At 51.5% G+C, this 20,911-nt stretch overlaps 1 protein-coding gene across 4 annotated transcripts in view; it reads right to left on the reverse strand.

Moving 5' to 3' along the window:
• The window catches only part of PAK5 (p21 (RAC1) activated kinase 5), a 217,688-nt gene that overhangs the window by 21,923 nt on the left and 174,854 nt on the right, over positions 1-20,911 (reverse strand). For all 4 annotated transcript variants that reach the window (XM_077176304.1, XM_077176305.1, XM_077176306.1 and 1 more), the window contains one exon: positions 16,577-16,791. In XM_077176304.1, coding sequence (XP_077032419.1) covers positions 16,577-16,791 — 215 coding nt within the window. The remainder of the gene's footprint in view (positions 1-16,576; positions 16,792-20,911) is intronic.

The raw sequence follows: 20,911 nt of genomic DNA on the forward strand, positions 1-20,911 counted from the left end.
TCTATACACAATTCTGAAGTACATTGTTTAACTCCCTGGTGGGAGAACCATTTACTAGGCTTAAAAAACAAATTAATATCCTGAAGAAGGTATTGGTGTAAAGGAGTAATTAATTAAAGTAATTGTTCTGTAAGTATGAGCAGAGTATCAAAATTAAAAAACTAAATCAAGTAAGATGTTATAAAGAATAAAACATATGTTGCACCATGTTAGCTTGTCCTGGAGTGATTTACTAGAGAGAAAGTGTGTGCTGGGCTTGCCAGCACCCACAGCTTTCCTGGGAAGCACAGGATTTGCAGAAAGAAGCCTGAGATTGGGAGCTGCCATGAGCATGGCCCAAATTCCCAAACCTGAAAGCCCAATGTTAGTGCCAGGCCACAGGGAGTAGCCAGGCTCCAAGGAATGACTTTGGGGGAAAAGCTGGACTGATGATGTGGGGTCTTGGTTTGGGATTGTGGATCTGGGCATTGGATCAGTGAGCACAGGGAAAACCTCATGGGATATACATCCAATGACAGGAGTCACAAATGATGGGAAATCTGAGCTCTAATTAAAAAGCAAAACAAAAACCTTGAAAGAAAATGTAACAGGAAAGGGCCATCATGGAAAGAGATATAATGGTAATTAGTGTCATAGGAACTAGACTAGTTTTTCTCATTTTAATGGCTGTATAAACTGAAAAAAAATATGAGGAGGAGGGGACTCTGTATTCTGGATATATTTACAGAGACTGTTTTATGAATTTTTTTTACCCACTTACTGGTCTTTGCATTTTTAAACTTATGGAATTTTCAAGGCTGCTGCAGGCAAAGCAGATAAAAGCAAAGTATCCCTTCCAAGCTTGATGGGCTCAGATTTCCAAGGCCTTTGTTGTGCCTGCTGAGATCCTGCAATGAAGTGTGCACAGCGCCGTTCCTGGCTGGAAAAGTGGGACTGAGCCCCTCAGCTCCCCCAGGGCTCCATACCCATGGTGCTCATTAAGGGCAGCTCAGGAGGGATGGGTGCTCCCGCGGATGGAGGAGTGCCAGGGATCTCCTGCTGCCATTTCCCTTGGGACAGACGAGCAGTGCCATGGCTGACTCTCACAGTTAAATGCAAATATCATGTATGCATGTTAGGAGAAGTTCTCTAGATCAGTTGTGTTTTACCTCCTTGTGCTGTTATCAGTAGTTCCCTGGGTTTGGGACATTTGGGAGGGTGGGACTGTCACTATGGCAGTACCTGAGCTCCAGTCAAGGTGTCAGGCAGTGATCTCCAGCACTGGGCAGTGAAAAAGGAGTCGATGGACAGAACTTTGGGAGAGCCAAAAAGTTAAAAGGTGAAACCTCCATTGTGTGGGTGAGCACTTGGTGGGAAGGCTCCTCTGCTCCCAGTGCCATAATCTTTTCTCTATTCAGTCATCTGATGTATTCTTGATAGAGTTTAATAAACCTTTCTGAATGTCTGGGAGTGAGCAGCATCTCCCACCCTGGTCCATTCCTGGTCCAGGGAGTCAGGAACGCCTGTGGGGTGCAGGGCCCGTGCCTGGGGCTGGGCCCAGCTCCCTGCGTGTCCCTGGTGACAGCAGCCATCCCTCACGGGGCTCTGCAGCGCCTGTGCTGCCCTGATAAGCTGTAATGGATCTGCCTGGCACCGAGGCTGTCCTGCCTGGCCTCCAGCAGCAGATGAGAAACAGCCCCTGTGCTCAAATACTGTATTAACCTTGACAATAATGAAGTGGGTAATTAACTGTTGTGCCCTAATGCGACCCTGCATTTATTGTCTTTAGAACTACTATACTTTACACACTCGTTGAGAATATATCATCCTTTGTCCTCCTGGAGCTGGGTTTTCTGCAGTCAATGAGGGTTCTAAATCTCTGTGATGTGCAGGGTGAAAAAAAGGGAATTTAAAGGAAAGGTCGCCCTTATGAACAGCCAAGCTAAACTCTGATTTTGCCTCTAGCTAGCTTCTCCCCTCATCTGCATTATACATAAACTAAAAGCACAGCCTATGCTGAAAATAATTTTTTTTGTTCTTAAGAAAAAGTGCATAAAGCACAGATGGTCAGAATAATCTAATTCTAAGTGATGGATGTATTGGTAATTTATTTTCTTGTGTTGCAAGACATCTCAAAGTACCTGAAGCTGTGTTCATGACACCACATTTTACTCCCAGTGTGAACGAATATGAGCAGCATGTGAAGAGAAAACTGATCCTTGTCATCACTAAGAAGGAAAACTCCAGCTTTCCCTGTGAGTAACACAGTTTCACAGCTGCAGCCATGCAATATTCACTTGGGGACAAATTCCAACCTCTGAGCTGCTTTCCCAAATGACAGTGTCAGAATTATCCTCCCAATCCTTCCACATTCCAGTGAATTCTTAATTACACTCAAATGGGCAAGCTGCATCAAAGGACTGAAAAAGATTCCTACACCTCCATGCCCTAAGTGGGAAGTTCAGGGCACTTGTGGCACACAGATTAGCCTGCAGAGAAGCCTTTTGGACAGGAACTCATCAGCTAGATGGTGAGAAATGATGCTGGATGGGATAGGAGGCAATTCATCACTCTGCACCCCCAGCAGTGTCCTGTGGGAGCTGCTCCAGTTCTGATCTACAGCCTGTCTACAGAAACAGCTATTACTCAGAGTGAGTTCAAGGAATACACAACAGACAGCAAAGTATGTCAGAGCATCCCTTCCTGAAGCCTGTAATTTAGAGCCTGGTGTACACCTGGAAGCCTTGGAGTTTATATCACTTCTGTTATGAATTCCTTCCCAATCTAGAAATTCTCATTCTCCCCATAAAAACAGTATTAGAAAACAGGAATCATTTTGGCATCCACAGCTCCCTCCTTGGGGAAGGCTCTTTGCAGATGGCAGTGGGGTTGGGCCAGGATTTTGGGTCTCTGCTCCCTGGACCACACCTGCACTTTACCCCACAGGGTCACCTGCCCAAACCAGGAGCATGAGATGGTGTCACTGTCCCCTGCCACGGAGTGTCCCAGCATGTGAGCCATGACCCCTCCTCCTGAACTGCTCTGATCCCTTTCCAGGAGATCCATAAATCCCTGCTTGGGACAGCTCTCAAACAGGACCTTTCCTGGGCACAGGAGGAACAGAGCAATGCAAACCCCAGTAAAATCCAGCCAAACCAGCCTTTAGAGGGCAGGATTCCCCAGACAGAGCCCATGGGTGCTGCAGGATGTGCCATCACCTGGGCTGGCTCCAAATCCCAGCCTCCAAACCAAGGTACAGCTTGAGAGCAGCCTAACATGCTTAACAGCACCACTGCCAGCTGCTTAAAATTCTTCAAAAGCAAAATAATGGAAAGCTATACAAAAGGGCTCACCAAAACAGCACTGTGTAATTTCCACCCTGCACAGCAGTTTAAAAGTTGGTTTCCATAACAACAAGAGCAATGTTTCATTAGAATCACATTCCCTGGTAATTCCTTTGACATCTTAAAATACAGCAACTTTAACACAGGGCTTTGTTTAAAATACCACTAAATTATCTACATTCTACTAACTTTTCCTTATTTTTTTTATTAAAGACACAAAAATGCTTGTTATATGTAATTTGAAATGCTATTAGAGAATTTTTAAAGTTTAAAATAATTATTCTGGGCCTACTTGAAATGTATCTGATCTGTGCAATTTTATATGTCATATACACACACAAATCTCTCAGACACACAGCAAATGGGTGAAATGTGACTTAAAAGTTTTAATTTGAAAGAGAAAGTGTCTGTATTGCTGATTCAGTGATACACAAAGTGTCTGTAATACTGATCAGTATTTCTGATGGGTTCAATAACTTCAGGGAGAGGAGCGGAGAAATCTCAAACCGAAAAATTTCTGTTTCATAGGACTTAGGACCCTCCAAAATTTTCTTTTATCCAGACATGGAAAGGAAAAGAAAAATGTCCCACACAATTAAATAACTCAAACACACTAGTCACAGGAATTTTAACTGCCCTCTTTGCACTGCTGCATTTCCATAAGGCTGGTGGCAATGGTTCCAGCACAGCAGTGCACTGAGGGCACAGGACACAGGAGATGAAGCAAGGGCTGCTGGCAGTCCTGGTGCCTCCTTCAGCTCTGGCATCATCAGTGCCACAGGACAGCACATCACAAAGTGCATCCCAAAGCAGGAATGAACTGACCCTGCTGCCTATCTGAGCTGGGTGCAAGCATCCCCAGGGCAACTGCAGGGAGCTGGGACAGCAAGGGGAGCCTCCAGGGGCCTGGGGCTACCCCAGAGGATGCAGAGTTCTCTGCAGCCACACCACAATTATCATCAACCTTAATGTGCAGCAGCCAGCCATTCTCACCTCTAATATCTGCTGTCTAGACTGTTACTTTTCCAGGTAGTGTGAGCTAAAAAACGCCCACTTTTCTCAACAAAGGCATGAGAAATGGCAAGAATTAAACACCACTTCCCCAGCAGCTCCCCAGATACTGCAGCTCTGAGAGCCCACTGCTACAGTGCCCAGTGCTGGCACGGAGGCAGCAGTGCCACTGTTTTCAGGGCACGGAGTCAGTGCCCTCCATGTCCCCGTGGCTGGGGCTGGAGCTGTGGGCACAGCACCGTGTGGGCCCTCCCAGGGCTGAGAGCATCCAAAAGGAGCTTTCCCAACCAATGAAGGGCACAGAGGGGCTGGGCTGCCCTGCTGCAGGGAGGGTGGTGTGAGAGCAGCAGTGCCCCACGTGTACCCCGTGGCACAGGGCACTGCACAGGGCAATGCAGCAGCCCCCGTTAGGAGCCGAGCAGAGGCACAGCCTGCATTCCCAGAGTCACACTGCAGCACAAACCCTCCCTGCAGCCAGGATGGAATTCCCTGCCTGAGGCTCCCCTCTGCCCTCACATGCCCATTAACAAATGCAAGGTTGATGGAGCATTAACCCAATTAATGATCCCCGTGCTTTCCTCCCTCAGTGAAAGATTTTTCTGGCTGCAGTCTGATTGAGCTTTCTGAAATATTTAAGTCAATTCCGGTGTGATAACATTTTACACTCAGGAAGTAATTGCCTTCATCTGGCAGCTCTGACAGAGGGGCACTTGCTCAGGAGGGCAGAGGCTCCTGGGTCACCCCACTGTGGTCAGGGTCATCTCCAACCAATTAAAATGAGAATTTTGACAGTCTGTCAATTTAGAAGAAACAATTAGAACTGTATTGCCACAGCAAAGGAAGCTTCATATACAGCAAGTGCTTGAAGCCAAAGTCAACATTTCTGTTTCTGAGAATGTGGGGCTGCCTTGAGGAGCTCCTGGTGCTCTGCAGGCCATGGCAGAGGGCTGTCAATGACTCTCCCACCCCATAAATCATCAGGCAGAGGCAGGGAAGGGAAGAAGGTGCTGGTGAGTGCAGGGTGCCCCAGCCCCAGCCCTGCAGGTGGATGGGGCTCACTGCCTATTGTCCCATCTGAATTATTCCCTGTTGTGAAGGGGAAGTGCAAATCAAACACCTTCTTGATGGGAACAGGTGAGGCAGGAGATTCAGAGCAGCAGAGGTGGGGCCAGCCCAGCACCACAATCTCAGGTGCCCAAGGCACTGCTCCAGCACTTCAGGCTGAGCTCAGTGTGGCTGCATTTGCTGGGCTGTGTCGCCCCCAAGTGCACGCAGGGCTGGGCACAGATCCGAGATGTCAGGCTCAGTGACAGATCTGCCTGGCATGGAGCTGATCCTGCCCTGCCCTGCCCTGCCCGGCACGGAGCTGATCCTGCCCTGCTTGGCATGGAGCTGATCCTGCCCTGCCCTGCCCTGCCCTGCCCTGCCCTGCCCTGCCAGGCTCAGAGCTGATCCTGCCCCTGCCCTGCCAGGCTCAGTGACTGCCCTGCCTGGCACAGAGCTGATCCTGCCCTGCCCTGCCCTGCCTGGCATGGAGCTGATCCTGCCCCTGCCCTGCCAGGCTCAGTGACTGCCCTGCCTGGCACAGAGCTGATCCTGCCCTGCCCTGCCCTGCCTGGCATGGAGCTGATCCTGCCCTGCCCTGCCCTGCCTGGCACGGAGATGATCCTGCCCTGCCCTGCCCTGCCCTGCCTGGCTCAGAGCTGATCCTGCCCCTGCCCTGCCAGGCAGCTCCCCAAGGCAGGGAAAAGGAGAAGGGTGAAGTGGGGCTGCTTCCCCCATGGGCTGTGCCATGGCAGTCAGACCTCCCCTCCTGCTCCAGAGCCTTTCCCCAGGCTGGTTGATGAAAACCCCCGTGTTTAAACCAGATTTCTACACCTGTCTGTCCCATGCTCCTGGAAAGGGCTGCTTCACAGGGAAGGATAACCCTAGCAATAAAGATCTTCACGTGCACTATGATCTGTGAGAATCATTAACTGCAAACTAGGACACAGATACCAATTACTGCTCTGCTCAGACTACAAAACTATAAAATTCAGTAAAATTCACAATCTTATGCTGTCCTTTTAACTGTGTGATCCTGATAACTAACTACTAATGCCTGCTGGATCTCAGCAATTAAAAAGCAGAAATGCTCACCCTAAATACTTCTCTTTCATTCACTTTTCTCTCTCCAAAGATCTGTATCTGAAATGCCCTTTTTTACCTGGCGCACACACACATGGTTCATCCCACAGACAACAGGAAAAGCATTTAAAAGTCTCTGCAGGCAAGTCAGTGTTGTTCCCTAGTAATACACAGCACTTGTCTGGTGTAATTGGATCCAGCATGAAGGGGAAGACAAGAAAGAATGCTCAGCAAAGCACTTTCAAATTCCTAGAGAGCCACCAAAGCCCAGATCTAATCATGTCAGAGCAGGAGACTGAAAAGAGCACATTTATACCTGCAGCTCTGGCTCCACAGGTGTCAGCTGCTTGGCAACATGTTTTCCCCTCTGATCCTGTGACTCTATTGAACCAAACTCTGCTGGGATTGAATAAATGTGGCTGTTTGGTTATAATCCTAGAATCACAGAAAGGTTTGGATTGGAGGGACAATAAACATTTCTATTACATGGAACATGGTTCAGTGGGACTGTAACCTGTCTGGTTTCTGTCCTGGACTACAAGGGCTCACACCAGGCTCCTCAGCAGAGCCAGGGACAAGTGAGGGACTGCAGAACGTGCAGGGACTGAACTGCACGCAGGGATGAAAGGCAAGGAGCACTGCAGATGCTGCAGGACCCCTTTTCTGTGGAAATGCCCTCCACAGCCCTTTGCTGTGGGCTGAAGCACGTGCCCTGAGCAAAGCCACCAGGATGCCCTGCAGGTCACCTCGGCTGTCAGGACACTGCCACATGGACAGGGGTTGGGGATTGCCTGCTGCCACCTGCTGCTGCCAGGCAGGAGCAGAGGCTGCCTGAGCTCAGCTCTCCCTGCCCTGGGTGCTCAGAGGCTGCCTGAGCTCAGCTCTCAGTGCCCCGGGTGCTCAGAGGCTGCCTGAGCTCAGCTCTCCCTGCCCCGGGTGCTCAGAGGCTGCCTGAGCTCAGCTCTCAGTGCCCTGGGTGCTCAGAGGCTGCCTGAGCTCAGCTCTCCCTGCTCTGGGTGCTCAGAGGCTGCCTGAGCTCAGCTCTCCGTGCTCTGGGTGCTCAGAGGCTGCCTGAGCTCAGCTCTCAATGCCCCGGGTTCTCAGAGGCTGCCTGAGCTCAGCTCTCCGTGCCCTGGGTGCTCAGAGGCTGCCTGAGCTCAGCTCTCCCTGCCCTGGGTGCTCAGAGGCTGCCTGAGCTCAGCTCTCCCTGCCCTGGGTGCTCAGAGGCTGCCTGAGCCCAGCTCTCCCTGCCCTGGGTGCTCAGAGGCTGCCTGAGCTCAGCTCTCCGTGCTCTGGGTGCTCAGAGGCTGCCTGAGCTCAGCTCTCCCTGCCCCGGGTTCTCAGAGGCTGCCTGAGCTCAGCTCTCCGTGCCCTGGGTGCTCAGAGGCTGCCTGAGCTCAGCTCTCCCTGCCCTGGGTGCTCAGAGGCTGCCTGAGCTCAGCTCTCCCTGCCCTGGGTGCTCAGAGGCTGCCTGAGCCCAGCTCTCCCTGCCCTGGGTGCTCAGAGGCTGCCTGAGCTCAGCTCTCCCTGCCCCGGGTGCTCAGAGGCTGCCTGAGCCCAGCTCTCCCTGCCCTGGGTGCTCAGAGGCTGCCTGAGCTCAGCTCTCCCTGCCCCGGGTGCTCAGAGGCTGCCTGAGCCCAGCTCTCCCTGCCCTGGGTGCTCAGAGGCTGCCTGAGCTCAGCTCTCAGTGCCCTGGGTGCTCAGAGGCTGCCTGAGCTCAGCTCTCCCTGCTCTGGGTGCTCAGAGGCTGCCTGAGCTCAGCTCTCCCTGCCCCGGGTGCTCAGAGGCTCCCTGAGCTCAGCTCTCAGTGCCCTGGGTGCTCAGAGGCTGCCTGAGCTCAGCTCTCAGTGCCCTGGGTGCTCAGAGGCTGCCTGAGCTCAGCTCTCCCTGCCCTGGGTGCTCAGAGGCTGCCTGAGCTCAGCTCTCCCTGCCCTGGGTGCTCAGAGGCTGCCTGAGCTCAGCTCTCAGTGCCCTGGGTGCTCAGAGGCTCCCTGAGCTCAGCTCTCAATGCCCTGGGTGCTCAGAGGCTCCCTGAGCTCAGCTCTCAATGCCCTGGGTGCTCAGAGGCTGCCTGAGCTCAGCTCTCCCTGCCCTGGGTGCTCAGAGGCTGCCTGAGCTCAGCTCTCAGTGCCCCAGGTGCTCAGAGGCTGCCTGAGCCCAGCTCCCCCTGCCCTGGGTGCAGCACCCTGGGCTCTCAGTGCCCTCAAACAAGCATCTCTCAGCCCAGTGTGGCTCTCTGAGCCCAGCCAAGGCAGGGCTGGCTGGGCTGGGTGCCTGAGCCTGGTGAAACACAGGCAGCCCTTCCACACATCCCTGGGGAGAGTATTCACTGCTCACACCTCCCTGCCTGTTCTCCACGCCTCCCTCTGGGGACTGTGGCCACAGAACAGGTTCCAGGAGCACCCCAAGGTGTCACCTCCACCTGCCTCCTCCTTCCCAGGCCCCAGGACAGTATGGTCAGTACAGAGAAGGCTTTGGGGTAAAAAGCTGGGCTCAACAAACGAGAAGGAGCTACAAACATCAACAGCCACATGGAGCAGTGATGGAGCCTCCACCTCAGGCAGCAGGCTGGGAGTGTGGCTCATTTTCCAGGACAGGCAAGCCAGCCAGGAGTTACTGGACCAGTGTCCCATAGATTTGTCTTCAGGGACCAACTTCCATGTTAAAAAAAGAACCTGATTATGAGTGTCCTTGGTCAGGATCTAATCCCTGGCTTGTTTCAGGTGATAAAGTGCTACCTGGAGAGTATTCCCAGGCTGGTACTCCCAGAGGAGACCAGATTCAATCTCTGAAATGCTGGCACCAGAGTGTGGCCTCTTCATGTGTAGACCTTTAGGTTACTGTGGGTTTGAGCTCTAAAGGCTGGTGTGCTTCAGCACCTGCAGATTGTGAGCTCCAAGTTTACTTTCAGTCCTTGTGTACTGCAAAGTTCTGCTCACCCAGGGAAGCTCTCACTACCAGGATTAAAGCTCACCCTTACAAGATTCCTCCAACACTAATATCACACCTACAGCATTTACTGTGTTCCAGGAGAGGGATTTTTACTGGCAGCCCCAGTGTTTCTCTAGGATGGCCAGGTCCTGCTTGTAAACCCTGGTGCTGGTGTGCACAGTCCAGCTGCAGACAAATGTACCTGGCTGAACATGGGGGCTGCCATGAAGGACAATATCTTGGCCAAAAAAGGGATGTGAATAATTCACTTTCTGGCACATTAGTTGAACTGAAAAACTGAGGAATATCCTGTGTTTTGAGTCAGTCTGAAATGATAATGATGCTGGTTTTGATTCTCCAAATGAGGCTCTAGAAAAACAATGTCAAAACCAGACTGGATGAAATGTTTCAACAGCAAGGAAGACAAGTGTGTGAAAACGAAAGAGCTGCTGATCAGGAACTCTGCTGTTCAGAAAGCCAGAAACTCAAAACTGTAAAGAAGAACTGAGAATGGATCAGTTAAAGCATCCCAGGGAGAGGTGTTCCCTTTGGAATGGAATGGGATGGAATGGGATGGAACAGAATGGGATGGGATAGACTGTTTCAGCTAGAAGGGAGCTACAACAATCACTCAGTCCAGCCTCCTGACCAATTTAAAGCCTGGTATTGAGGGCAGTTTCCAGATGACTTTTAAACACTGACTCTATTGTTGAAATCAACTTCACAGGCAGCAAAAGTGTTATTCTAAAGGACCTACATAAAACATATAATTTTCTGAAATCAGACAATCAGAAATAAACCCAAAGTTTCCTCTGTACATATTAACCTAGTGATAAAATTCTAAAGAACTTCTGAGCTGTGTACTTGCACGGATTCATACTGTGGCTCATTTCTATCTGTGCAGTGATTAAATTCCTGCAAAATCACACAAAACTGTCAGCTTGGCTCTTCTCACACCGAGTCAGCCATGGACACTAGATGGCACATTTGCATTATATCTGTGGGGGAACAGAGAGAGCTGGAGCAGCATTGTCACTTACAGACACAGTAAAACAAATGGCACTCACTCCTGATCCCTTTGGCAGAAAAGGTTCCACTTAAATGAAATGTGTGGCAGCGTTTTCTTCCAGGAGCACACAGCAGCAAATGCATTCCTGTTCAGTGACCAAAATAAACTGGAACTGGGGCTGTCTTACAGGCCAATAGCAAATCTGACAATAACCACTTGCAGATGAAGATAACAGAGAAGAGCTGTGGCTGGAAGAGACTCCTGCCTCCAGAGCAGGGCTGACATTGAAATCTGACCAGGCTAAAAGGCTCTGGCCACCAAATGTTGCCCTCTCCTTTCCAAAGGCTGAGATCCACAGTCCCCCTGGCTGCTGCCCTGCTGCTCAGCCCTGCTCCATGGCAGAGCATGCTCCCTGCACCCAGAGGTGCTGCTCAGCCCTGCTCCATGGCAGAACATGCTCCCTGCACCCAGAGGTGCTGTGCAGCCCTGCTCCATGGCAGAACATGCTCCCTGCACCCAGAGGTGCTGTGCAGCCCTGCTCCATGGCAGAACATGCTCCCTGCACCCAGAGGTGCTGCTCAGCCCTGCTCCATGGCAGAACATGCTCCCTGCACCCAGAGGTGCTGCTCAGCCCTGCTCCATGGCAGAACATGCTCCCTGCACCCAGAGGTGCTGTGCTGCCCTGCTCCATGGCAGAGCCTGCTCCCTGCACCCAGAGGTGCTGTGCAGCCCTGCTCCATGGCAGAACATGCTCCCTGCACCCAGAGGTGCTGCTCAGCCCTGCTCCATGGCACAGCATGCTCCCTGCACCCAGAGGTGCTGTGCTGCCCTGCTCCATGGCAGAGCATGCTCCCTGCACCCAGAGGTGCTGTGCTGCCCTGCTCCATGGCACAGCATGCTCCCTGCACCCAGAGGTGCTGTGCTGCCCTGCTCCATGGCAGAACATGCTCCCTGCACCCAGAGGTGCTGCTCAGCCCTGCTCCATGGCAGAGCATGCTCCCTGCACCCAGAGGTGCTGTGCTGCCCTGCTCCATGGCACAGCATGCTCCCTGCACCCAGAGGTGCTGTGCTGCCCTGCTCCATGGCAGAACATGCTCCCTGCACCCAGAGGTGCTGCTCAGCCCTGCTCCATGGCAGAACATGCTCCCTGCACCCAGAGGTGCTGCTCAGCCCTGCTCCATGGCAGAACATGCTCCCTGCACCCAGAGGTGCTGCTCAGCCCTGCTCCATGGCAGAACATGCTCCCTGCACCCAGAGGTGCTGCTCAGCCCTGCTCCATGGCAGAACATGCTCCCTGCACCCAGAGGTGCTGTGCAGCCCTGCTCCATGGCAGAACATGCTCCCTGCACCCAGAGGTGCTGCTCAGCCCTGCTCCATGGCAGAACATGCTCCCTGCACCCAGAGGTGCTGCTCAGCCCTGCTCCATGGCAGAGCATGCTCCCTGCACCCAGAGGTGCTGTGCTGCCCTGCTCCATGGCAGAGCATGCTCCCTGCACCCAGAGGTGCTGTGCTGCCCTGCTCCATGGCACAGCATGCTCCCTGCACCCAGAGGTGCTGTGCTGCCCTGCTCCATGGCAGAACATGCTCCCTGCACCCAGAGGTGCTGCTCAGCCCTGCTCCATGGCAGAACATGCTCCCTGCACCCAGAGGTGCTGCTCAGCCCTGCTCCATGGCAGAACATGCTCCCTGCACCCAGAGGTGCTGCTCAGCCCTGCTCCATGGCAGAACATGCTCCCTGCACCCAGAGGTGCTGCTCAGCCCTGCTCCATGGCAGAGCATGCTCCCTGCACCCAGAGGTGCTGTGCTGCCCTGCTCCATGGCACAGCATGCTCCCTGCACCCAGAGGTGCTGTGCTGCCCTGCTCCATGGCAGAACATGCTCCCTGCACCCAGAGGTGCTGTGCTGCCCTGCTCCATGGCAGAACATGCTCCCTGCACCCAGAGGTGCTGCTCAGCCCTGCTCCATGGCAGAACATGCTCCCTGCACCCAGAGGTGCTGCTCAGCCCTGCTCCATGGCAGAACATGCTCCCTGCACCCAGAGGTGCTGCTCAGCCCTGCTCCATGGCAGAGCATGCTCCCTGCACCCAGAGGTGCTGCTCAGCCCTGCTCCATGGCAGAACATGCTCCCTGCACCCAGAACATGTTCCTTGCCCTGCTGGGGACAGCCCCTCACCTGTCCCAGCTGAGGCAGCACTGAACTGCCACTGCAGAACCTGCACTTAACCACCCAGGGCTCTTTCAGGCTGTGGTTACAGGGAAGGCCCACGAGATGTCAGCAGCCCTCCAGGTCCGGTCCTGGCAGGAACTGTCAGGGAGAAATAAAAATGTGGGAGGCTGAGAAGAGAGGTCAGGACAACGCTGCTTTGCCCACCTGCTGCCATGCCTCTGTACAGCTCTGTATTTCTAAATCCTCCTTCTCCTGCTCAGGCATTTCCCCTGTGCAGTTCCACATGGGGGTTTCTGATGAAATCTGGATGTTTCTGACTGCTCAAGGGCACACAAGGACCCTCACTCATCTCTTCTCTGAGGTCCTTGACCACTCAGCACCACTGTGCACAGCATCCTCCATCTAAGCAAGGACATGTAAATGTAGGATAAAAATGTCACCTTAAACAAGGCTTGAATGTCAGTGTTGGGAAAATCTGAGGCGCCAAACAGGATGGGGAAGAGAAGTACTTGCCTTTTTTCCTTCTGTCTTCATGCAGAGCAAACAAAAGCTTTGATTTTCATGTCAGAGCTATTGAAAGGGCCACAACCAATTACTCTTTTCTGGCTTTTTTTTTTCTCTTTGTAGGAGAGAGGCTGAAATGCACCAGTAGAAACTTTGAAAAGTTTTAAAAATTAAAGCTGACTCACCAGGATTGGGGTCAAGGATTGAGGCAAAAGTGAGAAAAGCTAAAGTTTTAAGACAAACCCTATAGACCAGACGTGTGAGATATGAGGATGGAAGGCTGGGAGAGAAACTGGCAGCCCTGTGGTCAGTCCCCCACTGCAGATTTACTGCAGAGGAAGGGAGAAGCTCATGAGGAGATCCCAGCAGGTAAAATTCAGTTTTCTTGAAGTCCCTGCATATTCAGCCACCCAAACACTGACAGCTGCCTCCCTCCTTTCTCAAGGACAAACTCAGCACAGTCACTCTCACGGTGGGAGCCCTGATCTTGCTGAAGGACTGGCTGGATGAAACTACCCAAGGCACCAACAGAAACAGCAATGGAGGCTCGACACATGAAGCAGCACAGAGAACTAAAGGACTGCCCTAGTATGGTATTTCTTCAGGAACAAATGGCATTTTTCCCTGCAGTAACTTGACACAAGTGAGGATGCTCAGCTGTTCCCTGCACCAGGAAACATGGGAAGGGATTTTAACAAGTCTTCAGTGCCTCCCTGCTCCCACTGACAGCAGCAGGCATTGAAGAATGTTAATGGAGCATCTTTACACAGCCAATGATGAGCTCTCTTGGCAAAAATCCCCAGAATAAAGGTTCTGATGTCTGTTTTCCTGCTATTTTGAATGGAGGGGAGATGCATTTGCTTAGTTATTGATTCTGAAGTTTCCAAAAATCAAAGGGTGGTACCAGACTGGAGCTTCTGTGTAGCACAAAGGCAAAGATAAAGCAAGCATATTGTGTGCTGAGAACAAACAGCAGAGCAGGAGCTCCAGTGCACATGGAATAACTGCAGAGCACTGAAGCAAGAGGACCAAGAGGCCTGGCAACAGGATGTCAGCCTTTGTGAAGCCTGTTTGAAGTACAGGCAGACACAGACTGTTCACATTTTTCATGCAGGGATGTTTTCAGTGGAAAATCAGCCTTTTTTCACCCCCTCCTTGTCTCTACCCCTCAAACCTATCAAGATCACTGCTGTTCTATTTTTCATGAAGTTCTCTGCTGTGCTATACTCGTGCTTGCACCTGAAATACACAATCCTCTGCTGGGATCTGGGTCAGCCTCACTGAGAAGGGGAATCCCATTATTGTCTCTGGTTGTTTTTGAAATGAATGACTCTGTCCAGTCAGCTCAGGCTGGCATTCAAAGGCTGCCACACGTGTGCCAAAGCTCCAGGAGCCTTTCAGCACAGAACCAGGAATGGGCTGTCCAAGTCTGGCTCTGATCTGTGCCCCTCCTCAGCCCCCAAGGAGCACCCCTGGGAGGAACACTCCTGCCTCACACCACACAGACTGTCAGTATGAAGCAATTACATGGCACAGGAATTCAGGAGCACATGGGAGCAGAGCTCCAGAGCTGCTGCAGGACCTGAAGCCACAGCATGAGCTAACTGTGGCCAAATGCCTCAGCCTGACCCAACTCTGTGGCGCAGGGCACAGCTGTGCATCTTCCTCTGCCTCACATCATTGCACTAACTGAACTGTCAGCTGCTGTGTGGAACAGAGAAGAGTTCTAAACAGTACTGAGATCTCAGAACCTTTGGTTCCTATCTCCATGAACTGCAAGTGCATTTTAAATCTACAGTTCTCAGTGAAGTTAGGAGTGCCAAATACCCTTTAAAACATTAAATGTATTGGTGCAAGTGCAACATTAAAAATTTCTCTAAATTAAATGTTTATGCTGAACTAGTTTAGCGACATTAAACATTCTCAATTTTAAAGTGACTGCAACTCAGCTTCTCTCTGTAAGTTAAGCTGTATCTAAACAAAGCATGCTAATTCTTAACAAATATACATTAAGCTGGTATCTTGCAATAGAGTTAAAAGCCAATTCTCAGGTGATATTCAATGCCTCTCAGCTGCTATTAAAACTTTCTAGCAGTGTTATGGAGGCCCATTTCAATCAGTCATATGTAGAGCCCTGACACACAGGCAGAAAAGCAAGAATTTACAGTTTCTTGCAAAGAACCAACAGTGATTTTCTCTACTTCAGAACATGGCAGTTTCCCATTTGGGGCTTGGTCCCTCACTGTGTGTTATTTCAGTGGACATGAACCCAGCTCTGCACACACCCATTTGCAGGCCAAGGCCCAGAGTCAATGATCTTTATAATGCATGAGAAAAGTAATGCAATTTTCTACTTTTTAAGCTTAGGGATTTATAGCTCCAGAACTGTAGGAAAGAGAGGATATTTTTGCAAGATAATAAACTCCTTTTTTCTCCCCCCATTTTAAAACATCTTCATGTATTCATGTCAAAACATCCAGAGATATTTCTGGCGTTAAGAAGGGCTGTGGAACAAAGTTGCTCTCCTCCAGCGGCAGGAAGAAGATTACCTACCTTTTTCCTCATTATTCTGGGCCACTATTATCAGCAAGATATTTTATTACAGCAAAGAAAAAGAGAGAAGAGCTTGATTTTATCCCCATTGTCCTGCAGCAGCAGCCAGCAGCCCTGATCAGCAGGTGATGAGTGCCCTTCCTGAGCAGGCAGTAAATGTAAATTTAGCAAAGAGCACTTAGCAAATGTAACTACAGGGTCCATGCTCTCAGGATTATCTGATTTTCCCTTGCTGCAGGAAAATCCACATGAAAATGAAATCCTAAATTGATTCTGCAGCTGCATGGCAGGGAAAGGTGCATGGCTGGCAGGCTCTGGGATCACCATCACACAGGTGTGATTCACCTGCACGCCAGGATGTGCAGTCCCAGAGAAACTGCACTATCAGGGCCAGTTAATCAGAATCCTGAGCCTGGAATCCTGATGGCTCCCTGCCCGATGCTGCTCTACCCTCTAAGCCAAGTGTTCCCCCCAGGCCATGGCCTGGGCTGTGTCACTGTCCCAGCCACTGAGGAGCTCAGCTCCATTCCCACCATGTCCCATCCCAGTGGTGGGTGCAGTCAGATCCCTCCCTGAGCTCCCTGCCCAGCTGAACAGGCAATTTAATTTCCTTCCTTTGGTGCACATTTCCCTCCCTCCCTTGCTCCAGCCTGCCTTTGCCTAAAGCACAGTTGCTAAATTAATTACCAAGGAGCTCTGTGCTGCAGAGGAGCAGCGCTGGGGCCTCCCCTGGGGCCTGGGGCTCTTTCCTCTGCAGCCCCGCCAGGCCCGTGACTCAGGCTCTTCAGAGACACCCCCACAACTTTTATACACACAATCCCCTTTTCCTGATAGATGTTTGCATCTGCAGCTCCCTCCCAGCCATGCCTGCCCACTGGCTGCTGGCACTGCTTCCTGAGGGTGCCTCAGGCCAATGAAGGCAGGCTGAGGGCTGCAGGGGGGCAGCAGTACCTTCATAGGAGCCAGCTGGATGGGGGTGATGCATGAGGGATCCACCATGGGCTTGGGCCTGTTGGCTGTGTCTGCCAGCAGGCTGTGCCACTGCTGGGGCAGCCCCGTGAACTTCTGCTCCCGGTGGTCGAAGCCGGTGTGCACCCGGTGCTCGAAGTTGGACGGGCCGGAAATTTCCAGCCTCTTCTTCTTTTTCCCAAACATGGTGGAAAGATCTGCAGAAAAGAAAAAAGGCCACGTGTTTACACTCTCTTGTATCCCTCAGCCACTGTCTCTACTTCACAGGGAATTTTAGTAGATGTCATTAGCCAGCTACTCCATGAACTTCCCTGCACACACTGAGATCTGTGCGAGGCAAGCACTCCCCTGACCTCCTTTCTGGGAGAAGATTTTAACAAATTAACCTCTTCATAATGCCTTATGAAACAAGGAAATTCCCAGGAAAGAAAGCCCCAGGTCCCCCTTTGTACTCCTGTCTCTGCTCATGCTGCAGCCCATGGAAGCTCCAAGCTGGGAGCAATGCCAGCAGCAGGGGATGGCTTTCCTCCAGGGCCAGCCCTTGGTAAGGGGTGAGCTGTGCCCTGACACAGGGGGGAGCAAATGCAGGCACAGCTCTGCATCCCTGACAGGGATAAAGGTACTGGCTCATCCCACTGGCACAGGAAATAGCCAATACCCTCTCCACCTGCAGTAACCCTTGGGCTGGTGGCTCCCAGCCCAATGAAGTGCAGCCTAACAGTGCTACTGAAGCAAGCTCAGATCGGACTTTCTGGAGGACTCCAGAAATCTGCAGTGCAAGGCAGGGATAAATTGCTGCTCCCAGGGAAACAGACAGGGGTGCTGTTGCTTGTCAGTGACATACTGTCCTGTGCTGGAAAAGCTCTCTGCCTGCTTTCTCCTCCACCCTGCTCTCTGGGCCATTTCAAGCAGGGCTGGCACAGCACTTGAGCAGCATCTGTGTGAAACAGCAGCAGGGTGAGGAGGCTGGCAGCTGCTCTTCTAGCACACCTGTAAAGGTGCTTCCCTGACTTTGTTCAGGAGGTGGACAGGAGAAGCTCAGAGAAGAAAATATGGTTGTGTTGCTGCTGCAGCTAGGGAAAGATGCAGTGATAAATCAGGTATTTTCTCCGCCCTCACTGCCTTTTACTAGTTTATCTAAAGATCAAGTCCATTATTTGAAAATTGATTGCTGGCTGCTTTGTAAGTCCCCCTGTGTATTTGTAGGTGATTGTCTCCTTTGAGCATATTTCTTTTAGACAGAGCAGACTTGCTCCTGTTGGCCTTTCTTCACAGGTCTCATCTTCCACACTCCTCTCTCTGGCTTTCTACCCTCCCCTGAACTTCCCAAAGTTCCTGCTCTTTTGGCAGTCTCTCTCCAGCTCTGTTAACTTGGGTATCTTCCTCACCCACCTCTCCCAGAACCTCCAAAAAGACACATATCAAAGTGATTATACTGTAATACAATCACTTTGATATGTGCCTTTTTTCCTTTCCCAGCATCACAATTGTTTTGCTTCTCTTTGGTGCACGTGGGTACCTCCTTGTGGCACTCACAGACACACTTGCAAAGCCACAGTGGCTGCTCTCTGCTCAGAGATTGCCCATTTGAGCCATTTCCACCTCAAAGAGCAGCAGCCCCAGGTCAGGCAGTGCCCCAGCAGTGGCAGCCAGTGCAGATCCATGGCCCTGCATCGATCCCATTTGCCCCAGGGACAGGAATCCATGACACTATTGGAGGAACATTTTAAACCATCAGCTCCAGACATGTATTTTTTCCTCTGATCAATGCCAGGGTTTCCCACAGGACTTGCATCCCAAGGCAGCTGCCTGAAGTCCTCCTGAGCTCCAAACAACACTGGGTAACTAAAAGCCCATCAGCTGGCACAGTGTACACTGCTTTTTAAAATGAACAGCATTTTCACTCACCAAGGTAGCAGCCAGCAAGTCACCTGCACTTCACTGCAAAGCCAAGCCAGCCTCCCCTCAGCACAGTCCCCTCCAAAGAACTGTAACATACACAGCAGTCACAAGGGAGCCTCATTTCCCCTCATTGCTCCCAAAGAATGGAAATGGTGCTGCCTGCTCTCCTCAGCTGTCTGAGGATGGGGTTTGGGGCAGCCAAGTCTGTGAAACCTTATGCTCTGGGCTTGTAAGTGTCCTGATTCAGTCCCCACTGATGGGCTGGGTCCTCATACTTCAGAAATGGAGAGATGATTCAATTTTCCCCATAGCTCTACTGATATGACACAAAAAAGAAAACATTTAATCAGGTAGGGAAACAGAAAACATCCCTCCTAAGTGATTCCATGTTCTCCAAGACATCTAAAGCCATTTCAGGAATAACCCAAGTGCTTTGAAGAGGAATGACAGAGCTTTCCAGGATGCTGAATAATGTCTGTGTGGCAGAAAACTTCTGAAATTTGTATCAAGAGCACAAAATGTATGAAAAATTCATTCAGACACCCACCCATTCACACAAACCAGCAATCCCCTCACAGTTATTAAGAACCCCTAATTTCCTAATGGGATTGCTTGGGAAAACATCCCCCAGAGAGGAGGGCAGCCTTGATGAGAGGCCCAGGGAGGAGGGATGGCTCTGCAGAGCTGCCCCTGAGCACTCACCCTGCACTTAATTCCTCCTGACAGCTTCCAACGTGGCCCTGACCGTGCCAGGGCTCGCAGCAAGTGCCAGCTCTCTGTGCAGCTCCTCCCGTGCCCACCCCCACAGAGGAGAGGAAATGAGAGGCCCTGTGCCTGCCATGTGTTCTGTTTGGGTGGGATGAGCACAAGCAGCATGTCTGTGCTCTGCTGGCCAAGGGACAGCCTGGCTGTTCCAGTGGCACGCGGGGACACCGGGGGGGTACCGCTGATGGCACTGGGCTCGGCTTTGGGGGGAAGCAGGACCTGCCCCTGCAGTGCTTCCCTGGGGCAGCTCTACAGAAATCCTTCACTCTCTCTAGTGCTGAGCTGGTGCAGCACATGGACTTTGTGTTTGTACCTGTGGGGTCTGCAGGAGGCAGCCCTTCAGGGACGGTGAACTCAGGAGCAGGACAGCAGGACACCGAAACCAGTCTGCTCTGACATGGCAGACCTGGCTCCTTTCATGCCCTCCTTTCTGTGCACAGCAGTAATTCACTGACATCACAGAGCCAGGGGCTCCCAGGCTGCTCCCCACAGAGGGCATTTCCTGAGATGATGCCCGTGCAAGGTGTGAGATGTGGAGCAGCAGATGATAAATAAATCCCCTGTGTCAGCTCCTGCACTCTCCCTGTGCTGCCCCCCAGGCCCAGCTGAAGGCTCTTCCCAGCCAGGAGCCCCCTCCAGTCCCACGCTGTGCTCGGTGCCCATCCAGGCTCTCCCATGGTGGGCTGGGCTCAGCACAGGATTTCCCACAAAAGGTTAAACCCTGCCAGCTCACACAGAGGTCACAGGTTTGTTCAGCATCAAAAGTTTGCCCCCATCCTGGGGTTTCCAGGAGTTGTCCCTCTCCTGTATGTGAGACCAGAGGACACTCCAAGACTGATGAACTGAAAAGCTGAAAGTCCAGATCCGTTACTGCCCTCAAAGAACAAATGTTTGCATTTACAGCAGTTAGATCCAAGGCAGTAGGAGTAAAACAAAAAAAGAATTAGTTCATTCTAAGGTTAATGGTATTCTGTATCTTTTATCATATCCTAAAAGTAATTCAGTCAGCTACAAAGTAAGAGAGAACTCTGTTTAGCTCTGCCCCGTTTTCTATTCCCAATAAAAAAGTCAGAGCCACTTTTTGCTCCCCTTCCAAATAGCTGCTCTTTTAAAAAAGACTACAGAAGTTGGAAATACCTTTCATGTCTTGTAATCTTGAAAACTGCCAGCGTTCCAAGTGCATCCCTTAAGCAGTGACAACAGCCCTTGCCATCCCCCATGTCCCCAGATAACCCTGAGCAAAGGCCTGCGATGTTCTGCCACACATAAAAACACACAGTAACCTTACATAGTCAGCACCTGGAATAATGAAGTGAGATGGGAATTTTTACTTTACAGTTGCACTTTTAATGACTCTGCACTATAGCTCTGTAAGCTCTGTTTCTTCCTGTGGCGTTTCAGCAGCCAGATGAGGTGTCCCACTAACCCCAGGAAGCCCCGTGTGCTCCCTGTGACCCTGAGGCACCCTGGCAAGCCTGCAGGGATTTCCTACACACACCTCACTGCTGCTGCAGCTGACAATCCTCCCTCAGGAGGGGCTCTGTGCTCCCTGCCTGCCCCAGCCCAGCCACATGCTTGCTTTCAAACAGCAGCAATTAGTTCATTTTCAATTAGGCAGTGCACACTGCATTAAGCCTGTGAGCCTCTATG

The sequence above is a fragment of the Agelaius phoeniceus genome, chromosome 3, assembly GCF_051311805.1.
Source record: "Agelaius phoeniceus isolate bAgePho1 chromosome 3, bAgePho1.hap1, whole genome shotgun sequence".
In the NCBI taxonomy this organism is placed as follows: Eukaryota; Metazoa; Chordata; class Aves; order Passeriformes; family Icteridae; genus Agelaius; species Agelaius phoeniceus.